Here is a 26,942-nt window from a genome sequence, read left to right as displayed (position 1 = left end):
CTCTACTGTTGATTTCTTCTAGTATATTTTTCAACTCTTGGCCTAAGGCATCCCAGCAGTGGTGCATGCAAGCTGAGCCAGAGCCAGGCTAGAGGGAGGATTCCATGATGGCACTTGCCAGCACCAGTGGCCACATGGAAGAATGAGCTGCCAAGATTGGCTGCCAGCAGTGTCTATGCCCTTAGCGTGAGCTGCAGTTGCCTCCTGACTCTCCAGGAAACTTTAAAAGGCAAGTAGGTCTGACCCAGGCTCCTATCAAATTACTGCTCCTGCCCTGCAACCCAGAACATGTGAGGTTTTCTGTGCACCCTTTGAGAGTGGAGTGTCTATCTCCCCCAGCCCTCTGGGACTACTGAAAGTAAGCCCTGCTTGCTTTTCAAAGCCAAATGCTCTGGGGGCTCATCTTGCCAGTGCAGGACCTTTGGGCTGGGGAGCCTGACTTGGGGCTTGGAACCCTCTTTGGAGAACTCTGCAATTATAATTCTCCTGTATGTGGGTTCCCAACCTGGGGGTATGGGACTTGGCTATATTGCAACTGTGCTCTCCTACCCATCTGGTTGTGATTTCTTCTTAATATCTTTTGTCATGGAGGATCTTTTTGGTCGGTTCTGGTCCTTCCAAAGTGTGAACTTTGGAAGCTAAATAGAACAAGTCAACTGTAAAAAGATAATTTATGAGAGAATCACAAATAGGAACACTGACTGGATATCAGTATGAAAGAATTATTGCTGAATTTTTTAAAGTGTGATAATGGCATTATGTCTTGGAGGTACATAGAAAAAAATTTACAGATGAAATAAGATATCAGAAATTGCCTTAAAATAACCCAGTGATATGAGTATGTGTAGAGAAAGTGAGGGTGGGGTAAGAGATGATGAAACACCATCCATGAGCTGGTAATTTTTGAAGCTGATGGGGATGTAGTTCATTATACTATTTTCTCTATGTGTGTTTAAATTTTTCCACTGAAGGGGCAAAAAGCAGGTATGAAAAGTACCTTGCCAGAGCAGCAGCTCAGTAAATGACTGTTTTTGTCATCTAACAATGAACAAAGTGTGCTTTAGAGAGATTAAGTCACTTACCAAAAGTCACACAGGTTTGGCAAACACCACGGTCTGCTTCTCAGAGTCCTATGTGTAGGCAGCCTATTTGGCAGCTGCAATAATCATAAAAGCCATAAAAATCATGAAATCATAAAATTCAACTCATTGAAATTGAATTTTTATTCCAAAGACTGTAATGGGTAGAAAGACAACAGCCAAAATTAAAAACAACTGGCTTAACTGGAAATTAGAAGTAGTTGATTTGCAGGAGAGCAAACAGTGGGTGACGGCCTTGGCACTCTAATAACTGTTATAACCAAGAAAGCATAAAAAAAATGTGCTGATATATAACATGGCTATGCAGCATTTACAGCAAATAACAGGAAGAAAGGAAGACAAAAAGAAAAGGAAAAAAAATCTACAAAACCTCCAAACTAAGAAATTAACAATTAAGAACACAGTGGGTAAATACTTTCGGTAGCAAAATTTTCACAGTTCTTAAAATGGGAGTCTCCAAAAGTACTTAAGTTCAAAAGCTAAAAAACGGAAGAGGAAATAGTTACACTGGCTTAGAAGAGCCGCCGCCTGTCACAAAGATGACCATCAGTCCTAGTTCCAAACACAGTGATAACCGGTGAACCTGACCAACCGAAGAGAGGCCGACTGGTGGGCACTGACGTCACTGATTGTACAAACACGCTGGACCATTCGTCACTAACAGCTACTGCTCCTCCTGACTGATGCCAAGGCTGCCTTTCTGCACCTCGAGTTCCTCGGCACTGACCATTGACGGGTCAATAGCTGCGTATTTGGTTCCATGGAATTGAAGCAAATGTATCTGTAGAAATGCAGAATGATTATTTTAAACATCACTGTTGTATATTGATAATTTCTACTTCTAAATTACAGAGTACTCAGAGAAGAACCAAGACTGGGGTATGAGGTTAAAAGGTAAAAACTACCACATCTAACATTATAAACCAACTATGTATGTGTTAGTCGCTCAGTTGTGTCTGACTCTTTGACACTCTGTGGACGATAGCTTGCCAGGCTCTTCTGTCCATGCAATTCTCCAGGGAATAATACTGGAGTGGGTTGCCATTCCCTTTTCCAGGGAATCGTACCAACCCAGGGATTGAACCTGGGTCTCCTACATTGCAGGCAGATGCTTTACCGTCTGAGCCACCAAGGAAGCCCCAAAACCCAATTATATCTCAATAAAAATAAACATACAAACACTGAGAAACTAGAGTAATACTGCTGCTGCTGCTAAGTCGCTTCAGTCGTGTCTGACTCTGTGCAACCCCAGAGATGGCAGCCCACCAGGCTCCCCCATCCCTGGGATTCTCCAGGCAAGAACACTGGAGTGGGTTGCCATTTCCTTCTCCAATGCATGAAAGTGAAAAGTGAAAGTGAAGTCACTCAGTCGTGTCTGACTCTTCGCGACCCCATGGACCACAGCCCACCAGGCTCCTCCATCCACTAACTAGAGGAAAATTAGAAAACAAAAAGTCAAAAATCATTACGTAACCAGTCTTTCTGGGCAACTACATATTCTTACTAACATTTTAAATTGCAGCATGCTGCTTCTCAAGCAGGTGTTTACCCTTCTCCTCTGTTGCTAGGAATCAGGTCCTTCCCATCCTCTGCTGTTCTAATATCATAATGACTGTCTCTGGGAATCAGGTTGTTTTGTATTTACAATCCTCTCCTTAGGATCTGTAGCCACATGTGGATGACAGGATCAAAGAACATGACTGGTTTTTTAAGGCTCTTGATACTATTTGCCAAATTGCAAAGCAGCCATTTCTCACCACTATTCTAATACCAGTTTAGGCAGGTATTTGAAGAGGTGGTGTGTGTTAGATTGTGTGTATGTTTTAATGCATTAAAATTAAACCAAGAAGTCATGGGTCAAAAAAACTGAAATCATTCCAAGCATCTTTTCTGACCATAATGCATTAAGATTAGATCTCAATTACAGGAGAAAAACTATTAAAAATTCCAACATACGGAAGTTGAACAACACACTTCTGAATAACCAACAAATCACAGAAGAAATCAAAAAAGAAATCAAAATATGCATAGAAACTAATGAAAATGAAAACACAACAACCCAAAACCTGTGGGATACTATAAAAGCAGTGCTAAGAGGAAAGTTCATAGCAATACAGGCATACCTCAAGAAACAAGAAAAAAGTCAAATAAGTAACCTAACTCTACACCTAAAGCAACTAGAAAAGGAAGAACTGGAGAACCCCAGAGTTAGTAGAAGGAAAGAAATCTTAAAAATTAGGGCAGAAATAAATGCAAAAGAAACAAAAGAGACCATAGCAAAAATCAACAAAGCCAAAAGCTGGTTCTTTGAAAGGATAAATAAAATTGACAGACCATTAGCCAGACTCATCAAGAAGCAAAGAGAGAAAAATCAAATCAATAAAATTAGAAATGAAAATGGAGAGATCACAACAGACAACACAGAAATACAAAGGATCATAAGAGACTACTATCAGCAGTTATATGCCAATAAAATGGACAACGTGGAAGAAATGGACAAATTCTTAGAAAAGTACAATTTTCCAAAACGGAACCAGGAAGAAATAGAAAATCTTAACAGACCCATCACAAGCACGGAAATTGAAACTGTAATCAGAAATCTTCCAGCAAACAAAAGCCCAGGTCCAGACGGCTTCACAGCTGAATTCTACCAAAAATTTCAAGAAGAGCTAACACCTATCCTACTCAAACTCTTCCAGAAAATTGCAGAGGAAGGTAAACTTCCAAACTCATTCTATGAGGCCACCATCACCCTAATACCAAAACCTGACAAAGATACTACCAAAAAAGAAAACTACAGGCCAATATCACTGATGAACATAGATGCAAAAATCCTCAACAAAATTCTAGCAATCAGAATCCAACAACACATTAAAAAGATCATACACCATGACCAAATGGGCTTTATCCCAGGGATGCAAGGATTCTTCAATATCTGCAAATCAATCAATGTAATTCACCACATTAACAAATTGAAAAATAAAAGCCATATGATTATCTCAATAGATGCAGAGAAGGCCTTTGACAGAATTCAACATCCACTTATGATAAAAACTCTCCAGAAAGCAGGAATAGAAGGAACATACCTCAACATAATAAAAGCTATATATGACAAACCCATAGCAAACATTATCCTCAATGGTGAAAAATTGAAAGCTTTTCCCCTAAAGTCAGGAACAAGACAAGGGTGCCCACTTTCACCGCTACTATTCAACATAGTTCTGGAAGTTTTGGCCACAGCAATCAGAGCAGAAAAAGAAATAAAAGGAATCCAAATTGGAAAAGAAGAAGTAAAACTCTCACTGTTTGCAGATGACATGATCCTCTACATAGAAAACCCTAAAAACTCCACCAGAAAATTACTAGAGCTCATCAATGAATATAGTAAAGTTGCAGGATATAAAATCAACACTCAGAAATCCCTTGCATTCCTATACACTAATAATGAGAAAGTAGAAAAAGAAATTAAGGAAACAATTCCATTCACCATTGCAATGAAAAGAATAAAATACTTAGGAATATATCTACCTAAAGAAACTAAAGACCTATATATAGAAAACTATAAAACACTGATGAAAGAAATCAAAGAGGACACTAATAGATGGAGAAATATACCATGTTCATGGATTGGAAGAATCAATATAGTGAAAATGAGTATACTACCCAAAGCAATCTACAAATTCAATGCAATCCCTATCAAGCTACCAGCGATATTTTTCACAGAACTAGAACAAACAATTTCAAGATTTGTATGGAAATACAAAAAACCTCGAATAGCCAGAGCAATCTTGAGAAAGAAGAACGGAACTGGAGGAATCAACTTGCCTGACTTCAGGCTCTACTACAAAGCCACAGTCATCAAGACAGTATGGTACTGGCACAAAGACAGAAATATAGATCAATGGAACAAAATAGAAAGCCCAGAGATAAATCCACACACATATGGACACCTTATCTTTGACAAAGGAGGCAAGAATATATAATGGAGTAAAGACAATCTCTTTAACAAGTGGTGCTGGGAAAACTGGTCAACCACTTGTAAAAGAATGAAACTAGATCACTTTCTAACACCGCACACAAAAATAAACTCAAAATGGATTAAAGATCTAAATGTAAGACCAGAAACTATAAAACTCCTAGAGGAAAACATAGGCAAAACACTCTCCGACATAAATCACAGCAGTATCCTCTATGATCCACCTCCCAGAATTCTGGAAATAAAAGCAAAAATAAACAAATGGGATCTAATTAAAATTAAAAGCTCCTGCACAACAAAGGAAAATATAAGCAAGGTGAAAGGACAGCCTTCTGAATGGGAGAAAATAATAGCAAATGAAGCAACTGACAAACAACTAATCTCAAAAATATACAAGCAACTTATGCAGCTCAATTCCAGAAAAATAAACGACCCAATCAAAAAATGGGCCAAAGAACTAAATAGACATTTCTCCAAAGAAGACATACGGATGGCTAACAAACACATGAAAAGATGCTCAACATCACTCATTATCAGAGAAATACAAATCAAAACCACAATGAGGTACCACTTCACACCAGTCAGAATGTCTGTGATCCAAAAATCTGGAAGCAATAAATGCTGGAGAGGGTGTGGAGAAAAGGGAACCCTCCTACACTGTCGGTGGGAATGCAAACTAGTACAGCCACTATGGAGAACAGTGTGGAGATTCCTTAAAAAATTGCAAATAGAACTGCCTTATGACCCAGCAATCCTACTGCTGGGCATACACACCAAGGAAACCAGAATTGAAAGAGACACGTGTACCCCAATGTTCATCGCAGCACTGTTTATAATAGCCAGGGCATGGAAACAACCTAGATGTCCATCAGCAGATGAATGGATAAGAAAGCTGTGGTACATATACACAATGGAGTATTACTCAGCCATTAAAAAGAATACATTTGAATCAGTTCTGATGAGATGGATGAAACTGGAGCCGATTATACAGAGTGAAGTAAGCCAGAAAGAAAAACACTGATACAGTATACTAACACATATATATGGAATTTAGAAAGATGGCAATGACGACCCTGTATGCAAGAGAGCAAAAAAGACACAGATGTGTATAATGGACTTTTGGACTCAGAGGGAGAGGGAGAGGGTGGGATGATTTGGGAGAATGGCATTGAAACATGTATACTATCATGTAAGAATCGAATCGCCAGTCTATGTCCGATGCAGGATACAGCATGCTTGGGGCTGGTGCACGGTGATGACCCAGAGAGATGTTACGGGGAGGGAGGTGGGAGGGGGGTTCATGTTTGGGAACGCATGTACACCCGTGGTGGATTCATGTCAGTGTATGGCAAAACCAATACAGTATTGTAAAGTAAAATAAAGTAAAAATAAAAATTAAAAAAAAAAAAAGAAGAAGTCATGGGACTTCAGATTGACTCCATTTTAAGTCTGGTGTCCTGACTGAATTCCTTGAATCTGGGAGCCAAGGTTCCATGGTACCAAATGGCTACTTCAGTGTGTGAGTTCAGGCCTGTGTTTCATAGAAAAGGGAGAGTGGGCAGATAGTCACCCAGGTGTCTCTACTATGCTTGAATTCTATAAATTATTCATGGAGACCACCTTTATCAAGTTAGTGCTTCATTCCTACAGAGAATTCTATAGTTCTCTCTCTCCACCACCAAAAAGCTTTATGTTTCAAACCACAGACTCTGGGGTCAAAGTGCTCTGGGTTCCATACTAGGGCCTACCTGTACATAGAGATTCACCTCTGCACTTCTGCACAGGTATGGGAAATTGCCTCCTGTTTTAAGGTGAGCCCTCCGGGCATTAGGATACAGTTTGTACATTTCTTCTTTAGCTTCAGTTGAAAGTGCACTCTGGTCAAACACCTTTAAAATAATATGAGGACAAAACTGTTATTTCAATGTGTTCTTTTCACATTAAGCGAAGTGTCCCCCCAAGCACTCCTTTCAGGAGACATGGCTGAACCTTTCTGAAGCCTGGGCCACCACCTTCTGCTCATCCCTAGTGACTCTAACTCCAAAGAAGCCCAGATTTTACTGCCAAATGTCTTTTGCATTGTTTAGGGGAAAAAAATTCTACCATGAATTTCATTTGTCGTCAAAGATAGTTAATTAAATTAACAGAACATTAATAGCAAACAATCACTGAAAACACCAATTTCAAAAAGATCATGAAACCCCAAAAGAACTTAGTATTAATTTAAAAACAGTTATATGTATGATATGCTCCATGAAAATATATTATCTAAAAAATTAAGAATATTAGATAAAAAGTCCAGGCCCTTTCCTGGGGGAGCCACTGTTGGAAGTTTGCAATATATGACTCAAGAAACTTATAATACTCACATAAATTTATGTTCAAACTCATGCAAAAATTATTTAAATAAGACCAAAAAAAAAAAAACCATGAAAATAAAGATAGGTGCGTCTCCACTCTGCTAAAACTTCTAGACATTTTAAGTGACCATGTACTTAAGTGGTGAGCATAACTTTGAAAGTGCAGGCAGAGCAAACGCACTGTGAGGACCATGTATTTCTTTGAGAGTATTGACAAGCTTACTCTGTGTCATTGTAAATGCTGGAATGTAGCAATTATAATAGAAAATGGTAAGTTATTGTACATGTTCATAATAATTTCCTGATAAAAATCAGTTTTTAATTTAAATACCATATTACTTGCATTTAGGAATAAATCTATTTATTGTGAGACAAACAGTTATATGATTAAAATAAAAAGTCAAAGCCACAGTGAGATACCACTTCACATCCATTAGGGTGACCACTATTTTAAAAAAACAACAGAAAATAACAAGGATATTGGCGAGGATATGGAGCAATTGGAGACCGTATGCACTGCTCATGGGAATGTAAAATGGTATGGTCCCTGTGGAAGATGGTAAGGCAGTCCCTCTAGGAGTTAAACAGAATTATCAAATGATTCAGCAATTCCACTTCTAGGTATGCACCACCCAAAAGCATTGAAAACAGAACCTTGAATGTGTATTTGCACACCAATATTTACAGCAGCATTATTCACAATAGCCAAAAGGTGGAAACAACTCAAATGTCTATCAACAGATGAAAGGATAAACAAACTGTGGTATATACATACAACGCAATATTACCCAACTGTAAAAGGGAATGGGTTTTAAAATTTTTAATTTATTTTTAATTGGAGGATAACTGGGTATTTTTAACATATGCTTTAACACGGATAAAGCTTAGAAATATGCTAAATGAAACAAGCCAGATACATAAGGATATTTATATGATTCCACTTACATGAGGTACCTAGAACAGGTAAATTCATACAAACAAAAAAGTAGGACAAAGGTTACTAGGGTCTCTAGGGGGAACGGTGAAGGAAGAGTTATTGTTTAATGGGTACAGAGTTTCAGTTTGGGATGATGGAAAGTTCTGGGGATGGATAACAGTGGCGTTGGACCACACTATAAATATACTTAATGCTACTGAAATGTACACTTGAGTAGTTTAAATGGTGAATTTTGTTATGTGTATTTTACTACAATTAAAAAACATGTAAGAAGCAAGCTTTTGTGTTAACTAGACTTTATGGAATTCTGGCACCTTCATTTTGCTGCCCAGATTTGTAACAGCTTAAAAAGAACAGCAAAGCAAACCAAAATGGGTAAGGACTACCATGTTTGTTTAAATTTATTTTTATTTCAGTGGTGTTATTCCTTCCAGGAAAAATACAGGATAAGCAATAAAAGATTTTTTTTGAAATTGAGAAAGCTGTGTGGGGGGCAGGCGGTAAAAACAAATTCAAGGCAGTGTTTGAAGCAATACTGAAAAATCGTAAAATGATTTGTAAGGTGGATCTTGACATGTACATATAAAAAAGGTAAAGCATCTGTTTTACTTAAAGTAAACTTACATCCATAATGGTTACAGGGATGTCCCGAATTTTATGAGGTTCCACATAAGAATTTTGACAATTCAGGGTAAGTCTTGAAGCCAGTTCACTCTGACCCAAACTTTCCAGCTGCAGGAAAAAACACAGGTAAAATTTTTTCAAAAAAATTTTTTTCACATTTACATTAAATCCACAGATAATATCCTATTTATAAAGGTGGCATTATGTGCAGTAGGGCCAGTAAGTTAACCTCTGAGGAGACACAATGTATTTGAGACCATAACTGGGCCCTGGAAGTGGTGATATTTTCCTGTTCTGGGCCTTCCACAACCCTCAAACTGAGCTGCCTCTTCAACCAGGTGCCTGTGGGCAGCAAGCCCATTCCAGAAGCTTAATGAAGACAGAGAAACATTTCAGTGATCTTAGAGCTGGAAGAGGCCTCAGAAAAAATATCTATCCAGTAGTTCCTACATGCACATCTACAAACTTGCTCCATCACACTGACCTGGGGAGGTAGAAGTGGAGGAGTTCCCAGAGCCCTTGGCCAGGGACTCCAGTTCAAGATCTAGTGTGAGGCCTTAGAATCTGTATTTTTTTAATTTCCCCAAATGATTCTGATAAATTATTCAGCAGCTGTAATATCCATCTGGATGTATTAAAGTTAATGTGGAAAAATGCTTAACAAACACCTCTAATACACACTGAGCGAGACAGGTATTTCTCAGGAACCAAGAAGACATGAAAATTCCCAGGTCAAGGTGTCCCCTCCCCAAGGTCATGATCCTTACCCTGTCTACCATGAAATCAATGGCATCAGCCATCATAGGGTCCACTGGGCCAGAGGAAAAGTTCCCAAGAACTATTTTTTTAAGCATAAATGATGGCATCAGCCAAAAGCTGTAAAAAACAAACAAAAAAACTTACATTTAAACTTACAAGACTATACATGAGTGGCAAGTATTCATTCAATATTGAATCTCTGTATTAGCTAGGCATTTGGGATTTAGAGATTTAAAAAACCCAGTCTCTTCCTTCAAAGAGCTAGTTTTGAACCATCTAGTTTTTATAAATGCTTTCTCAAGTTCCCAAAGAGTTATGGTTTCATATGATCAAACTTTTGAGGATTGGGAATAATTATAAGCAATATTTCAAAATGCCTTTATTGAGATAAACATTCTGATAATTCCAAGATTTTATTTTCTAGTTGGTCTTATTTTCAATGGCTAAGCTACTTGTGGAAAACTGAACACTTACTATATTAATCTGAAGGTTTATATCACCCTTTGATTAACATTAAAGGACAGATTTCAAAATAGTAAAATTACAGAGTTATTATACCTACTATTGCTACTAGTGGATTCTTGGGCTAATTCAAGGCAATTCAGTCTTCATGTATTTCTATATGTGATCTTTAGTTAAGAGTTTACTCCATTAATTACATTGGGAGCCCTTATATAGGATAAACATGAATTTTTTTAAACCTATGCTGAAAATAACTTATAAAAGGTACAGACCACCTTCTGATGTACATTCTCAGTAAACGTCCCTCATAAGGACCAGTTAGCCATCTTTCAGTCACCTTCAATGATCTAAGTTCTCTACTCCAACCCATCCCAACAGCTTCTTAACTTCTAAAGGGGATGCTGCCTGGGTGTTTTCTGTGTGTGAGGGGGAGGGGTGGTCATCTTCTTGGCTCTGTTCACCCTTGAAGCCTCTGTGTGGCACATAGTAAGTACTCAGATATTTGATAAAAAATTCCTGATACACAAGAGCACCAAGTGGGGGAAATCTTGGCTTCTGACAATCAAAACAACATGAAAAAATCGTCAAAAAGAACGATTTTTGCATCATATTGACTTGAAGTATCTGTCTAATGCATACAAGAAATTGCTGCACAAGTGCTGAGTAAACAAGTGAGAAAACATCAGGAAACATTTTTTAAAAAATCAGAATGCAATAGTAACTAGCTGTGAAAACCATGAAAACAATGTTTACCTAGAACATTTTGTGAAAACCAATCTGATCACTCAGGTAAGTTAAGTTAATAGGCTACTTATGGGGGGTAGAGCCTAGCCTTGCTAGCAATGAAAGAAATATAGTGAAGTCAGCTTTAAGGTACCATTAGACATCTATAAAACTAATTCAAATGATAAAATCAATGAAGGGATGGCTCAGAGAAAGCAGGTACCCCACTGGTTGCCTTGCAAAGCATTCTGCCCTCTCCATCTTTCTAAAAAGCAGACTAATGTTGTAAAAGTGCCAGCGAACTAAACAGTCTCTCCATTTCGGGGAACCTATCTCAAGGAAATGACCCAGAAAGAGAAGAACAAAAGTAATTTACACACAAAGATTTACAGTAGAACCTGATGAAAAATTGAGGCCCAAGGTCTTAAAAGAACTGTAACAGTCATTACACAGAACTCTGTACACAAAATACTAAGTGGAGCAAGCAGAACACAGTATCAGTGAGATAAGCACCGAAGGGAAACTGTAAAAGCATGGGAACCATAATACACAAAGCCAGGCGATGATTTAGAGTAATGGGAACCACTGAAGTTAGAATTCTTTCAATTCTTTTCCTTTGCAAGGGTGACTGTTTCTAATGCTAAAAGCCAGGATGGTTTCAGAAGACAAAAGTATATATGGCCCCTCCCTCCCTCCCTAATGCCTCAAAAAAACCAAACATCACCATTTTCAATTCCACTGAAAATAACAAAACTGTCGGTCGAAGGTTTACATTCTTACCTGTTTGCGGTCCATGTTTGGTTAAAGATAGAGGTGTCACTGAAGGAATTGCAGAGGATGAGGGAATGGACTCTGGGAGATTTGTGAGTGTATTCAGCAAACTTTTGGGCCAAAAAGCCTCCCAAAGAAGCCCCAAAGAGATGAACCTAATTGGAAACAAACACAAGGATCCTAAAAACAATGACTGATCTTGAAGTATCAAAAAACTGTTTTAATTATCACCAACCACAGAATATAATGTTATCACCAGTCATTAGACTGAAATATTTACAGCAGTTAGAAGTTTAGGAAATACTGTATTTAAATGCAATGTCTATACCCTGTCAAGAAAAAATACAATGGTGCATAAGTTATAGTAGTTAAAAAAAAAAATTATTTCCAGATTATATTAGAAAATGAAACTACTTTGCAGTTTTTGTTTAAGAAAACAGAAATTTTAATTCGGTAATTCAGTATTTCCACTCCTAGACATGTATTCAAGAGAACTGAAAACATCTGTCTACACGGAAATTTGTGTAAGAATGTTCATAGCAACATCCCTCATAATAACTAACCAGTGGAAAACAAATCAAGTGATGAATGGGTAAATAAAATGTGTTTTATCCATACAATGGGATTTTATTTAACAATTAAAAAGAATGAATTATTGATAGAATTTGCAACATCGACGAACCTTGAAAATCTCGTGCGAAGTGAAAAAAGCCAGTCACGAAAGACCACAAATTACATCTTTATATTTATATAAAATATCCATAACAGGCAAATCCACAGACAGGGCTCCAGGGAGGAAGAAGGGTGGTGACTGCTAAGTATGGGGTTTCTTTTTGGGGTGGAAAAAATGTTCAAAAATTGACTGTTGTGATGATTGCACATATCTCTGAATATATTAAATAACAGTGAATTATATACTTTAAAAGGGTAAACTGTATGGTATGTGAATTCTAGCTCAAAAGAGCTGTTATTAAAAAATAAAAGACAACACCAGACAATGATGTAAATGTTGCGTTAAAATCACATGTGAAAAAAATAAATAAAATAAATAAATAAAATCACATGTGAGTAACTAGTTTTAAGGTACTCACTTTGTCCAATTGTAAATGGTCTAAAAGTTTTCTGAATCCGTCACAGAATTCAAGGTGGTCCCAATAAACTGGATACTGCAACTAGAATATAACAAGTTTTAAATTTATTTTAAAAACTGTAAAAGTAAAATACAACTCATACGTATCTGAAAAATTTAGGGCTCTCACAACAGTGTTTCTCATTTGCTCAATCTCTGCTCCTTTTTCAAAACATGGGAAAATAAGCTCTCATCTTATTCTAGACTTCAAAATTCCAATTTTATCTAACAGAACAATTAAAAAAATAAAAATAAAAATCACACTCTAGTGATACTACATATACAACAATTTCAATTCACATCAATTTCCTAAATTCCAATTTTATCTAACAGAACAATTAAAAAAATAAAAATAAAAATCACACTCTAGTGATACTACATATACAACAATTTCAATTCACATCAATTTCCTTTTCAAATAGCTAAGAAACTCTGAGGTTCAAGGGTGAACAATCATGAGAAGAGGAGAGTACAAATGCAAGACATTAGAAATGCTTTTGAAATTAAGAGACAAGCACTTAGAACAATATTGTGTGTGTGTGTGTGTGTGTGTGTGTGTGTGTGTAGAGACAGAGAGAAAGAGAGAGAGCGAGAGAGAGCATGCTGTAACAAAGCTTCATGGTAACTGCAAACCAAAAATCCACAATAGATACACATAGAAAAGAAAAATTGATCCAAACAAAACACTAAAGATAGTCATCAAATCGCAAGTGAAAGTATGTTAGCCACTTGGTCATGTCCAACTCTTTGTGACCTCATGGACTGCAGCCCCAGACATCTCTGTCTATGGAATTCTCCAGGCAAGAATACCGGAGAGGTCAGAAGAGAAAAAAAAGAGGAAGAGGAAAAAATGACCTATAAAACCACATCCAAAACAATTAACAAAACAGCAATAAGAACATACATATCGATAATTATCTTAAATGTAAATGGATTAAATGCTCCAACCAAAAGACAAAGACTAGCTGAATGGATCAAAAAACAAGAACCAGGGCTTCCCTGGTGGCTCAGTGGTAAAGAATCCACAAGAAGAACTACCATAGTCAGAAGCCCATGAACCACAACTAGAGAGTAGCCCCTGCTTGCTGCAACTAGAGAAAAGCCCACGCAGCAATGAAGGACCCAGCACAGCCCAAAATAAGCAAGCTAATAATAATAAATACCCACATAGACGCTGTCTATAAGAGATACACTCACATCTAGGGACACATACAGACTGCAACTAAAAGGATGGAAAAAGGCATTCCAAGCAAATGGAAATCAAAGACATCTGGAGGAGCGATACTCTTGTCAGACAAAATAGACTTGAAAATAAAGACTGTTAAAAGAGACAAAGAAGGACACTACATAATGATCAAGGGGTTAATCCAAGAAGAAGATATAACAATTGTAAATAAATATGCACCCGACGTAGGAGCACCTCAATATACAGGCAACTGCTTAAAGGAGAAATCAATAGGAACACGATAATAGTGGGGGACTTGAACACCCCACTTACATCAATGGACAGAACATCCAGGCAGAAAATTAATACGGAAACACAAACTTTAAATGACACATTAGACCAAATGCACTTAATTGATATTTATAGAACATTCTATCCTAAAGCAGAACATACATTCTTCTCAAGTGCACATGGAACATCCTCCAGGACAGATTACATGCTGGGCCACAAAGTGAGCTTCGGTAAATTTAAGAAAATTGAAATCGTATGAGGCATCTTCTCTTATCACAATGCTATGAGATTAGAAGTCAACTACAAGGGAAAAAAACTGTAAAACAAAACAAAAACAAACAAGTGAAAGCTAAACAGTATGTTACTAAACAACCAATGGATCACTGAAGAAATCAAAGAGGAAACAAAAAATACCTAGAGACAAATGAAAATAAAATCACAATAATCCACAACTGATGGAACACAGGAAAAGCAGTTATAAGATGGAAGTTCATAGCAATACAATCTTACCTCAGGAAACAAGAAAAGTCTCAAACAACCTAACCTTACATCCAAAGCAGCTAGAAAACGGAAAAAAAAAATCTAAAGTAGAAAGAAGGAAGCCATACAGATCAGAGCAGAAATGAAATAGAGACAGAGAACAATAGAAAAGGTCAATGAAATTAAAAGCTATTTCTCGAAAAGATAAACAAAATTGATAAACCTCTAGCCAGTGTTCTTGCCTGGAGAATCCCAGCGACAGGGAAGCCTGGTGGGCTGCCGTCTATGGGGTCGCACAGAGTCAGATACGACTGAAGCAACTTAGCAGCAGCAGCAGCAGCAGCCAGACTTGGAGAAGGAAATGGCACCCCACTCCAGTACTCGTGCCTGGAAAATCCCATGGACGGAGGAGCCTGGTAGGCTACAGTCCATGGGGTCTCGAAGAGTCCAAGAGGACTGAGCGACTTCACTTTCACTTTTCACTTTCATGCATTGGAGAAGGAAATGGCAGCCCACTCCAGTATTCTTGCCTGGAGAATCCCAGGGACGGGGGAGCCTGGTGGGCTGCCGTCTATGGGGTCGCACAGAGTTGAACATGAATGAAGTGACTTAGCAGCAGCAGCAGCAGCTAGCCAGACTCAAGAAAAAACAGAAGGCTCAAATCAATAAAATTAGAAATGAAAAAGGAGACTTAAATGGACACAACAGAAATACTAAGGATAATAAGAAACTATTACACACAACTATATGCCAATAAAACGAACAATGTAGAAGTGGACAAATCCTTAGAAAGGTACAGTCTTCCAAGACTGCACCACGAAAAAATAGAAAACATGAATAGACCTATTACAAGAGATGAAGACTATGATTTAGAAACTTCCAACAAACAATAGTCCAGGATCAGATGGCTTCACAGGTGATTCTATCAAGCATTTAGAGAAGAGTTAACACCTATCCTTTTAAAACTATTCCAAACAATTGCAGAGGGAGGAACACTCTCAAACTCATTCTATGAGGCCCCCATCACCCTGATACCAAAACCAGACAAAGATTTCACAAAATAAGAAAATTACAGGCCAATATCACGGATAAACATAGATGCAAAAATCCTCAAAATACTGCTGAATCCAACAATATAGTAAAAGATCATACACCATGATCAAGTGGGATTTATCTCAGGGGTTCAAGGATTTTTCTATATTCACAAATCAATCAGTATGATACATCATATTAACAAATTGAAGAATAAAAACCGCATGATCATCTCAACAGACGCAAAAAAAGCTCTTGACAAAACTCAATACTCATTTATGATAAAAACTCTCCAGAAAGTTGGCATAGAGGGAAATTACCTCAACATAATAAAAGCCATATATGACAAACCCACAGCTAACATCATACTCAATGGTGAAAAGCTAAAGGCATTTCCTCTAGGATCAGGAACAAGACAAGGATGTCCAATCTCACCACTTTTATTTAATATAGTTTTGGAAGTCCTAGCCACAGCAATTAGAAAAGAAAAAGAAATAAAAGGAATCCAAACTGAAAAAGAAGAAGTAAACTGTCACTGTTTATAGATGGCATGTTATTATACATAGAAAATCCTAAAGATGCTACCATAAAACTACTAGAGCTCATCAACAAATCTGGTAAAGCTGCAGGATACAAAAGTCTGTAAAATTTTTATTTCTGCAGATACAGAAATATGCTGCATTTCTATACATTAACAAGGAAAGATCAGAAAGAAAAAAGGAAACAATCTCATTTACCATCGCATCAAAAAGAATAAAATATCTAGGAATAAACCTACCTAAGCAGGCAAAAGACCTGTACTCTGAAAAGTATAAGATACTGCTGAAAGAAGCTGAAGATGACACAAACAAATGGAAAGACAGACTATGTTCTTAGATTGGAAGAATCAGTATTGTCAAAATGACTACTATCCAAGGCAATCTACAGATTCAATAAAATCCTATTAAATTACCAATGGCGTATTTCATAGAACTAGAACAGAATTTAAAAATCTGTATGGAAACACAAAAGACCCCAAATAGCCAACATAATTCTGAGGAAGAAAAATGACACTGGAGGAATCAGGCTCCCTGACTTCAGACTATACTACAAAGCTACAGTAATCAAAACAGTATGGCACTGGCACAAATTCAGAAATATAGATCAGTGGAACAGGATAGGAAGCCCAGAAATAAACCAACATGCCTATGGTCAATTAATCTATGACAAAGGAGGCAAGAATACACAATGGAAATGCTGCTGAGAAAACTGGACAGCTACATGTAAAAGAATGAAATTAGAACATTCATTAGAATGTTCTAATGAAATCAGAATATCCTCTAACCATACACAAAAATAAACTCAAAATAGATTAAAAACCTAAATGAAGACTGGATAGCATAAAACTCTTCAAGGAAAACATAGGCAGAACACACTTTGATATAAATTACAGCAATATCATTTTGGATCCACCACCTACAGTAACGAAAACAAAAATAAACAAATGGGACCTTAAAAGCTTTTGCAGAGCAAAGGAACAATAAACATAATGAAAAGACAGCCCACAGAATGGAAGAAAATATTTGCAAATGAAACAACTGACAAGGGATTAATCTCCAAAATATACAAAACAGCTCATGCAGCTCAACAGCAAAAAAACAAAAATAAAAAAATGGACAGAAGATCTAAATAGACAGCTCTCCAAAGACATACAGAAGGCCCAAAAGCACATGAAAAGATGCTCAACACTGCTAATTATTAAAGAAATACAAATCAAAACTACCATGAGGTATAACCTCACATCAGTCAGAATGGCAATAATCAAAAAGTCTACAAACAATAAATGCTGGAGAGGGTGTGGAGAGAAGGGAACCATCCTACACTACTGATGGGAATGTAAATTGGTACAATCATTATAGAGAATAGGATGGAGGTTCCTTAAAAAACTAAAAATAGAACTACTATTTGAATCAGCAATCTCACTCCTAGGCATATATCTGGAGAAAATCATAATTCAAAAAGATACATGCACCCCAATGTTCAATGCAGCACTATTTACAATAGCCAAGACATGGAAGCAACCTAAATATCCATTGACAGAGGAATGGATAAAGAAGATGTGCTACATGTATACAATAAAATATTACTTAGCCATAAAAAAGAATGAAATAATGCCATCTGCAGCATCATGGACCTAGAGATTGTCATAGTAAGTGAAGTAAGTCACGAAGAGAAAGATAAATATCACACGACATTACTTATATGTGGAATTTTTTTTAATGATATAAATGAACTTATTTACAAAACAGAAACAGACTCACAGACTTCGAAAACAAACATCATTACCAAAGGGGAAAGGTTGGGGGAAGGACAAATTAGAAGTTTGGGATTAACATATATAGATACATAGTAGTATTACTACATATAAAATAGATGTATTATAGCACAGGAAACTCTACTCAATATTCTGTAATAACCTATATAGGAAAAGATTCTGAAAAAGAATGGATATATGTATATGTATAACTGAATCACTTTGCTGTACACCTGAAACTAACACAACATTGTAAATCAACTATAAAATAAAAATTTTAAATTAAAAAAAATTTGTGTTCTAGTTGTATACAACTTAATATACACACAAACAATTGAGTATGAGTAAAACTGGAAATGTGAACAAGGTTGGTGGATTACATTAACATCAATATTGGCTGTGATATTCTACTACAGTTTTATAAAATGTTACTATTGGGAAAAACTGGGCAAAGTATATAAGGGGTATCTCTCTATTACTTCTTACAACTGCATGGGAATCTATAATTATTTCAATAAAAATGTAAATGAAAAAAGGATCCATGCATTTTCAACTGCAAGATACTAACAGATGTCTGGTAAAATTTCAGAAATCTCCTGGCACTTTGATCAAATCTTAAGGATGAAGTGATTTTGAAGACATTGCTGTCTTTTTACTTGATTCTTTATCTAGCTAAGAAATAGGGAATGCCCACATCAGGAAGCTTGAGGGCAAGAAGAAATATCCAGGCAAAAGGCAAGGCTGTGTGCCCTGTCAGTTTAGAAGAAAAAACATGCTGACTGCTTTGAAGAACGCTCAAAAGTGAGACAGACAGCTGGGGGGCTGCTCAGTCTCCCTCTCCCTGGCCAACCAACAGCGATCACCTAGACACAAACTGTCACCACTTCAGCTGCAAAGGACGAGGATGAGGGCGGCTACCACCCTCCTCTCCTAAAATGCTGTCCACAGAGAGGGATTACTGAAAACCCAGAACAAGGGAGGATTATGTGGCAGGGCTTCCAACACACCATATGAGGAATGGTTAAAGAATCTGGAGAGATTTAGCTGGAGAAGACAAGACCTGGGGGGGAAAGTCAGCAGGCAGCCAGTTTCCTTCTGAGAGAAGAGCCTGGGTCCACGTTTTCTCTCCTCTAGGCAGTAAATAAAATGTATACCAACAGCAGTACTCCCATGGGGAGTACCATTTACGTGTTAATATTCTAGGTCCCAGAAAACAACCGCCAGCTCCAAAGCCAGGGCCTCTGCTTCGGGGAAGTTAGGAAACCGAAGTCCACAGTCCTGACCTAGTCAAGGCGTGCCAAACACTCTATGGTGAGCAACGGTGCCTTCCCACCTACGCCCTCCTCCCAGAGAGGGAGATTAAAGAACGATCAATGCAAAACTAGATTTAGACCAAACTCAGTGATAACAATTAGAAACAAAAAACTTGTTGACCAAACATGAAGAATATGAGCTAATTTATGAACCTCACCTCACCTGTCAAAGACTCACAGTAAAGCAAGGTTTCAGTACCCTTTGCTGCTCCCAAGCAATGATGGAATAAAAGGGGGGAGGAAATGGGGTCAGATTCTCCTTCTGCTGCCTACTGACTGTGTGACCCTCAGCCATCTCTAAAATGTCCAGACCTCAGCCTCCTCATCTATAAACAAGAACAATGCTTCCTACCAGTCAGACTGATTCAGGAAATGCATGTCCAAGCTGAGGGTAGGGAAAGCTTCAATAAAGGTTTGTCTCCTCTGCACCTCCGTTTGTTTTCAAACCACACCACCTTCCTTCAAAAAAACTCCCTTTCACATTTTAAAAATGAAAAACAGTATTTTACAATAAGAAACATGCCCATTACTATACTCAGAAACACACACACACACACAAAATCAGAAAATGTGGACCTGCATTGTTATCCTAAATCAGTAATACTTACAGCTATAACCCGGTAACCCCATCCAGTCAAAGCCAAAATCTGCCGGAAAAATACATCCGCAGTTCCACTGACGGGAGGGAGAAATATGAGAGGACACCTGATATTTCTGGGGCCTGCATCGTAGAGCGACCAGATCTTACTATCATCATCATCCACAATAATCTGGAGGGAAAGTTATAAGAGGAAAATGAAAAATCTCATGGATTTGATTTTACATATCAATAGTTATTTCGACACCATAATTTCGCTGACAATTTTAATACCACTGTCTTGGTGGTTTACACACTAAGGTGGGGATCACACCAGACTAGTACATATAATAAACAGCCTTGTCTCCTTTTCCATCTTCAGAACTGACACAGTCCACGGAACTGCTTTATGCTTTTCCCGAGAGCTCCTTTTTCTCTCAGCTTGGGATTTTCCTTTCCAGTCATGATTATTTGAAGTTTATTTTGTTTACCATTAAACAGTAAACTCTGTGCGTGGCATCTTAATTCTTCCCCATATTTCTGGCTGTGTGTGTGCATGTACACATGTAGGAGGTGGACAATTTGCAGAGTCATTCTCCAGGGCTGGCCCAGAGGGCTGGCTGGGATCAGCAGGGTTAGTGTGTGAAAGGGGAGACGAGAGAAAGAAAAGACTCCAGGCTCTGAGGATAAACTGGGTAGAGATGGGACCACACGTTGAGATGCTTCAGGAGCCTGATCTAGCCCAAGCCTCTGAGACAGAGACCTCTGCTAGAGAGAAGGGATGAGGCAGGTGTAGGTGTCATTGTCCCCAGAGAGTATTTCAAACTCTCTGGCATCAGGTGTGGGGAATGGGCTCAGAGGAAAACTGGATTTTGGGGGAAAAGGGGATGAGAAGGAGGAAGGTCATCAGAAACCTTCCTCATTTAGTGGCTTTTGACCCAGTAAGGGAAAAAGATGAGCATTACATGAGCTGAAACAAATCAGGCATTCAGCACAGAGTCTGGCAGATACTGAGTGTTCAATAGTGTCAAAAGTGTTAGCTACAGTATGCACTGCATGATAGCTAATTTTTGTTCTCTTTGGCTGACTTTTTGGTGCTATTTGGAAAAGTACATTAACTGCTTGAACTTATGCCAATGTAAATCAATACTTATCCTACTTTTACATTAAAAGGTTCAAGGTTCTATTTTTTTTCTTCTTTGGCCATGCCATGTGGCATGCTGGATCTTATTTTCCCGACCAGGGATCAAATCCATGCCCCCCTGCTTTAGGAGCATGGAGTCTTAACCACTGGACCACCAGGGAAATCCCAAGGTTCCATCTTCTGAGAGCTCCAAGTTGGCAGTGCTGTGGGGCCTATGTGTCAATGTGGGTGGCAGCATGCTAACTGGAGTCACTTAGCAGACGAACAGGGCAGGGCAAAGTCTAGAGGGCCCTATCCAATACTTTCTGGACTTCCACAAGTGACAGTGTATCTCATGATTATGTTTTTGCCCTTTGGATTCTGCCACTCATATTTTTGCTTTTCATGTTTCTTTTTGCTGTGATTGTAGCAAAAATCTCAGTGACCTTTGATAGTGCATCCAGTAAATTTCAACCTTCTAGTAATAAAACATGAGATATGATATTCAGATTTCTGAAATTAAAATCTAGCACCATGAAATTTCAAGCAAACTTTTCATCACTTGTGGACCAAACTGACCAAAGGAGAACACTACATCAGTGAAACTACTTCCTACAACTACTTCCAAGTATATTTCGATAAGTTTGTGTTGCTTTGGGTCAACTGATTAGCTTGCTGAATGAGTTCATCAAGAGGAGCCCAAGTGAATTACTTGAGGGGATGGGACTCCAGTGGCAATTCTTCTAGCGCAGACAGCAGTTCCTGGGGTAGCAAGAAGAAAGGCAGGTTCCCTTTGCTAAGCTGCCAAGTAGCTCTGGCTTTGAAGCCAGATAATTTGATTTTAACCCAAACTCTACTCTATGTGACTTTAACATGTTAACCTCCATGAACCTTGGTTTTCTCATCTGTAAAATGGGCACATCACTACCCACTTTGTTAAACTGTTGAAATAATTAAGATATTTGGGGGCTTCCTACAATAGTGAAAGATATTCTGTCTATATGTGGAAACTCTACCTCAAATTTCTACAGGAAGAGTAACTCTGTTATTAACTCAAACTTGCATGCTACTTCCACAGCTATCTACCCTGACAAAATAATTTTCACAGAAACACAGATGATCTTCAGATCACAGTACTCTAATACTTCTGCAAGGGGATCAGCAAAGATTTCATTCTGACACAACTTTTGTCAATGCGATCCCCAAGCATTTGGGATGAATTTGAGACTCACAGTCAACAGACTTCAACATAAGTGTTTGGGGTTTTTGGACAACCCAGGCAAATAAAGTTTCTGAAAGATGACTATGGCAGAATGAGTACAGATTATGGCAAACAGAGGATCTCTAATGTAAATCTGCAATCTTGAAGAACAGGAAAATGGTTTCTAATAGAATCTAACTGCACTTACTGTACAGGTGCTGTTGCTTATGCTTTCCACCAAACTATACAGAGGAGTACACATATTCCTGCTTGCTTGAATACGTACAAGCAACTGTAAAATAATGAGTACAGGTATTCTCGCTTTTACTCTTGAATGAGTCTCAAAAGTTGATTATACTTGACAGGGAAGGGGCTGAACGTTATGTTCTGCAATCCAGTCGTGATATTTGGCAATAACCTTTACTCTCAAACACTACTAAGACATAATGTCTAAATCACACATGAAAAACAATACAAGATTTTGCAAAGAAGAGTTGTAGTAAAACCATACATACCTTTTTAAGGGGGACTGTACTTCTAAACCAGTTATAATCAGGAGAGACTTTAATCTCTCCCATGGTTGGCTGAAATGGAGGTTAACCCTGAAATAAAAGCATGTGATGTTTCACGTCAAGAATTCATGTTTACATCAGAACTAAATGTAGAATCTGGTCTGGTTCTACCAACAATATTTTAAAAGGTAAAACTGAGGAAATGGGCTGTTTTACCTTGCCGGCATATACTAAAACTACAGAAAACAACTGGTGAAATCCTATAATCATAGAGCAAGCAAAAAGTACCCTGAGAGAGAATTATTCCAACCCCCTTAGTTCCTCCAAAAGAGGAATCTGGTCTAGAAAATGTTAATGACTTACCCAGGATCCCATGGCCATTGCAAAACCAGGACCAGACAGAGGACAGTCTTTCCTGACACCTGACTGCCCGTCCTAGTTACGTGACTCCAAATGCAGTAGAATAACCCGTCTGCCAACAAAATCTTAAGAATCTATGTTAATAAAGATGGTCCTGTCTGGCAGAATTCTAGGGAACAGTTCCACACTAGAAACAGGAGTTCATGTAAGCCTGCTTCCTCATAAATTCATAAAATGCCATAAATCTAACTCTAGAAGGAGAGACAGCTTCAGAAACACACATAGATTGTAATGCAAACCACAGGAAAAACTTGCTGTTCATATGGATGTGGTGAAAGTGATATAATACACTCTGAAAGATCCATGATAAGGTACCAGAACATTCCTGAAGGCACAATAACTAGCAACAAAATAAAACATGTGCCTTTAAAACACAGGTGGTCTTCTATTGTGAGATTAGCGATTTCCAGCTTTTACAGTTCTATGACCTGGGAAAAGTCACTGACCCTTCGGGGGCTTGTTTTCTCATCCAGGATTGTTTCACTACTCTCTCCCTAAAGTGCAGAATAGTGCTTCATACACAGCAGGCATTAGCTGTCGACTAAATGAATGACTACATCCTAAGCAGGCCAAACTAGTCAATCCTAGAATCCCTTTTAACCTGGGTACCTATGAGTGTTACATTGGCCGGGCCTGCCCAACTTAAAGCTGCCCCTGTTTGCTTAAAAATCTATGTTGTGTCGTAACAGGAACTTGAAAATTATAGTTCCTTGTTGCAGATTCTTATTGCCAGATGAAGAAATTCTAACCACTGGTTTGGAAGGACTCAAATGCTCCTTTGCACCATGTCCTCTACTGCAGCACAAGCCTGGGTTTTCCTAGCAGGGCTAGGATGAGTTTGAGACCCTAGGACTTAAGTCTTAGGCTTGACTGTGAACTGAGAACTTAGAGGGGCTTTTCTGGGCTGGTCAGGTGCCAGGGATTCTTAAGCCAATGAATCTTCCTCTTTGGCCCTCCACATCTGCTCCCTCAAAACACAGGGCACTCAGCAATCTCAACTGTTACCTCTAGCCTTGGGGGATACTAAACTGACCCCCAAGGAGATGGTAAATGTAGACATCCAATATTAAACTAGGTTTACAACCTTGACACTGTAATAATTGGCCTTTTCTTTCAAGGCTGGGATGGTTCTGAGAAAAGTTTATTGAAATCTTCAGTGGTTCTAACATATGAAGAAAATCATCAGCCAGTATTATACAGACAATCAATGTGCATGGATGTAGTTCTTATTCATACTGAAATAAAGAAAATCATTCTTTGCATACCCATTTTCTCTTAACAAATATTAACATGTTAAAAAACTGAAGCCATTTGAACTATAGCCTTTCTCTAAGCTGGTCACTGCTTTTAACTGAAAGCAACTGGCACATATAGTTAATTCTGGAAAATTTTCTACCTGGACAGACTTGAACTATTCCTATGTCATCTAACTATTGCCTAATCAAGACATTTTCTAGTATACAATTACTATAAACAATCATTATTCTACAGGAGGAAGTATCAAAAACATGTTTAGAAAAAAAAATCCCTACTCAACAGATCAGAACAAAACACCTACTCAAAACACTTTGGCTAACTAAACTCAGAAATTTTGCTTCTAGATTCACCAAACTTGGGATAAAATAAATGATTCATAGTTTGGAATCAGTTGTAACATACAAACCAAACTATCATACAAACATACACACACACACTGTACACAGACATACACATTCACTGTCATTCACTTCTTCCCTCAGGAGTAAGTAGAAAGAGGTTCCTTACCACAGTCTTCAGTATTATCCACAACCACTCAATATTATAACATTTATTTTATAACCAATCTCACTGGTTAGAGAGATTCCATCGAACGGTGACTAGATTTTTATAGAAGCAAGTGATTTGAACACTTGTGCTAATTTGGCAGTACATGAAAGGTAAGACAGATACCAAATGTCGCATATGACCAACTGACATTTAAGAGGGAAAAAAAACTGCTGCAAAGGGAAAGCAGCTGTGAGTGGTATGAAAAGGAATTTTGTTCTCCTAGCTCTCTTTCATCCACTACAAGGGAATACTTTTCCAAGTCACAAGGGGAACATTCTGCATATGGCAAAAAAAAAAAAAAAAAGGTTCACTGAGACTGTGATCCAACTGACCGGTATTAAATAAGAAAGAATGTGGACCAGAAGCTCAACGCTGATTTGATCTCTCACAGTTCTTCACAAAAACAAAAGCACCTGTTCATGCTGCTGGGAAATGGGTGGCAGGAATTTTCCCTTCATCTTGCTTAAGGAAACCCCCTTCTCAGAGAGAGCGCTAGACACACAGTCCTCTCTGGCCCTTGTGCTGCTCCAGGATAAAACTGCCAGTTTTGAGTGTGCACCAAGAATTCCATGCACTTCTCCATCAAGGTTTCACCAGAACCAGACACTTTACAGTCCACTTATCCTTCAGGATTTCAACAGACCCTGCCAACTCACAGCCAATGAAATCGCCTTTACAAATGTTTAAGTCATCTAACCAGTTCAACTAGTCAGAGATTTTCTGATCCTTTTCCTCAATCATATGCTCTACGTACGGACAATCTATGATTCTTACTGACACAAGCAACAGCGAAATATTAGAACCTAAGGGTCTCTGGATGATGCCATTGGCTGTTTAATGCAAGTCTCCTTACCTCACCACACCAATACAGAGCTATTCTTTTTTTAGGTTTCCTGGGGGGAAGATTTATCCTTATCTTCAGAAACTTATTCTATTATCTTCTAAACCTCATGGGAGGAAAAGCTGACTACTTGACATTTTGACCGTCACATCTCATCTTGTACCCTGTCTTAGTACTAAAGCTTTTGGAAATTTGCACACAGCTATTCAATTACCCCTCAGTCTCTTGAAGTTCTGTGCCAAGAAGAGCTGGAACATTGTAGCTGGAGACAAAGAAGCAGCATAAATGCAGAATTTAGGACTCCCGAGGACAAGGAGAAGAGGAAAGGAGACAGCTTAGCCCTGCCACTTTCCTCACACTTGGCCCGTGCTCAGCAATGACAAAGGCATTTATCACTTTCAGGCTTGAGGTGCAATCTCCAAAATGACTAGTCTGCTCAGAGTTCTTCAAAGTTTACAGGAAAAATGCGTTCCTGGGCTGTAGCAGTGTAGCCCCAGTATGGGATTACAGGAGTATGTCCAGGTCAAGTACCCGACCCCCCACCCCAGGAGAACCACACACAGATCTCCACCTTCTTCCAGTCTCACGGGTGACAGCCACACAAAGGCAGGGTCACAGGCACACCGATCACCCCCATGAACTCAGACACGACCTTAGACACACACAGGGACGTGCAATCACGTGCATGGTCACATGAGCCGACCCACTCAGGGCCACACACACAGAGTCACACCGACAGAGGCAGCCGTGCTCGCTACAAACCACTCTCACCTGCTGCCACAAACACATCATACACCCAGATCCCAGGCTTCCCAGGACCCCTCCCACCCCTCACCTGCCGTGGCCACCCCCGGGTCCCTGTCCCTCCTCCCAAGGCGGCTCTTCCCTCCAGAAAGGGGGCCGGCCTCGGAGGCTGCTGGGGCCCGGGTTGGGGCTGGAGGCCTGAGCGCTCAGTATCTGCAAGCGCCGCGAGCCGTGGGGGCGCGCTGGAGGGCCGGCCTCCGAGGGGCGGGGCGCGCGGCAGAGCGAGACTGGACCGCCGCCCTC

The 26,942-nt window shown here is 38.8% G+C and overlaps 1 protein-coding gene across 2 annotated transcripts; it reads right to left on the bottom strand.

The window, feature by feature from the left end:
• Positions 1–1,254: 1,254 nt before the first annotated feature.
• On the bottom strand, positions 1,255–26,942 carry SPG21 (SPG21 abhydrolase domain containing, maspardin). 2 transcript variants are annotated; one of them, XM_068964754.1, is made up of 9 exons: positions 26,731–26,942; positions 22,832–22,918; positions 20,024–20,185; positions 12,804–12,884; positions 11,722–11,867; positions 9,765–9,873; positions 8,998–9,105; positions 6,825–6,965; positions 1,255–1,881 (listed from the first exon to the last, which is right to left on the bottom strand). In XM_068964754.1, the coding sequence occupies exons 2-9, from the start codon at positions 22,892–22,894 to the stop codon at positions 1,765–1,767; spliced, it is 927 nt and encodes a 308-aa protein (XP_068820855.1). In that variant the 5' UTR covers positions 22,895–22,918; positions 26,731–26,942; the 3' UTR covers positions 1,255–1,764. The 2 variants fall into 2 exon arrangements, with proteins under 2 accessions (XP_068820855.1, XP_068820856.1); XM_068964755.1 differs by lacking the exon at positions 26,731–26,942 and adding an exon at positions 23,192–23,291.

Source organism: Capricornis sumatraensis, chromosome 2, assembly GCF_032405125.1.
Source record: "Capricornis sumatraensis isolate serow.1 chromosome 2, serow.2, whole genome shotgun sequence".
NCBI classification, from domain to species: Eukaryota; Metazoa; Chordata; class Mammalia; order Artiodactyla; family Bovidae; genus Capricornis; species Capricornis sumatraensis.
The sequence above is the reverse complement of the archived record's forward strand: the minus strand, read 5'-3'. Positions and strand labels throughout refer to the sequence as shown.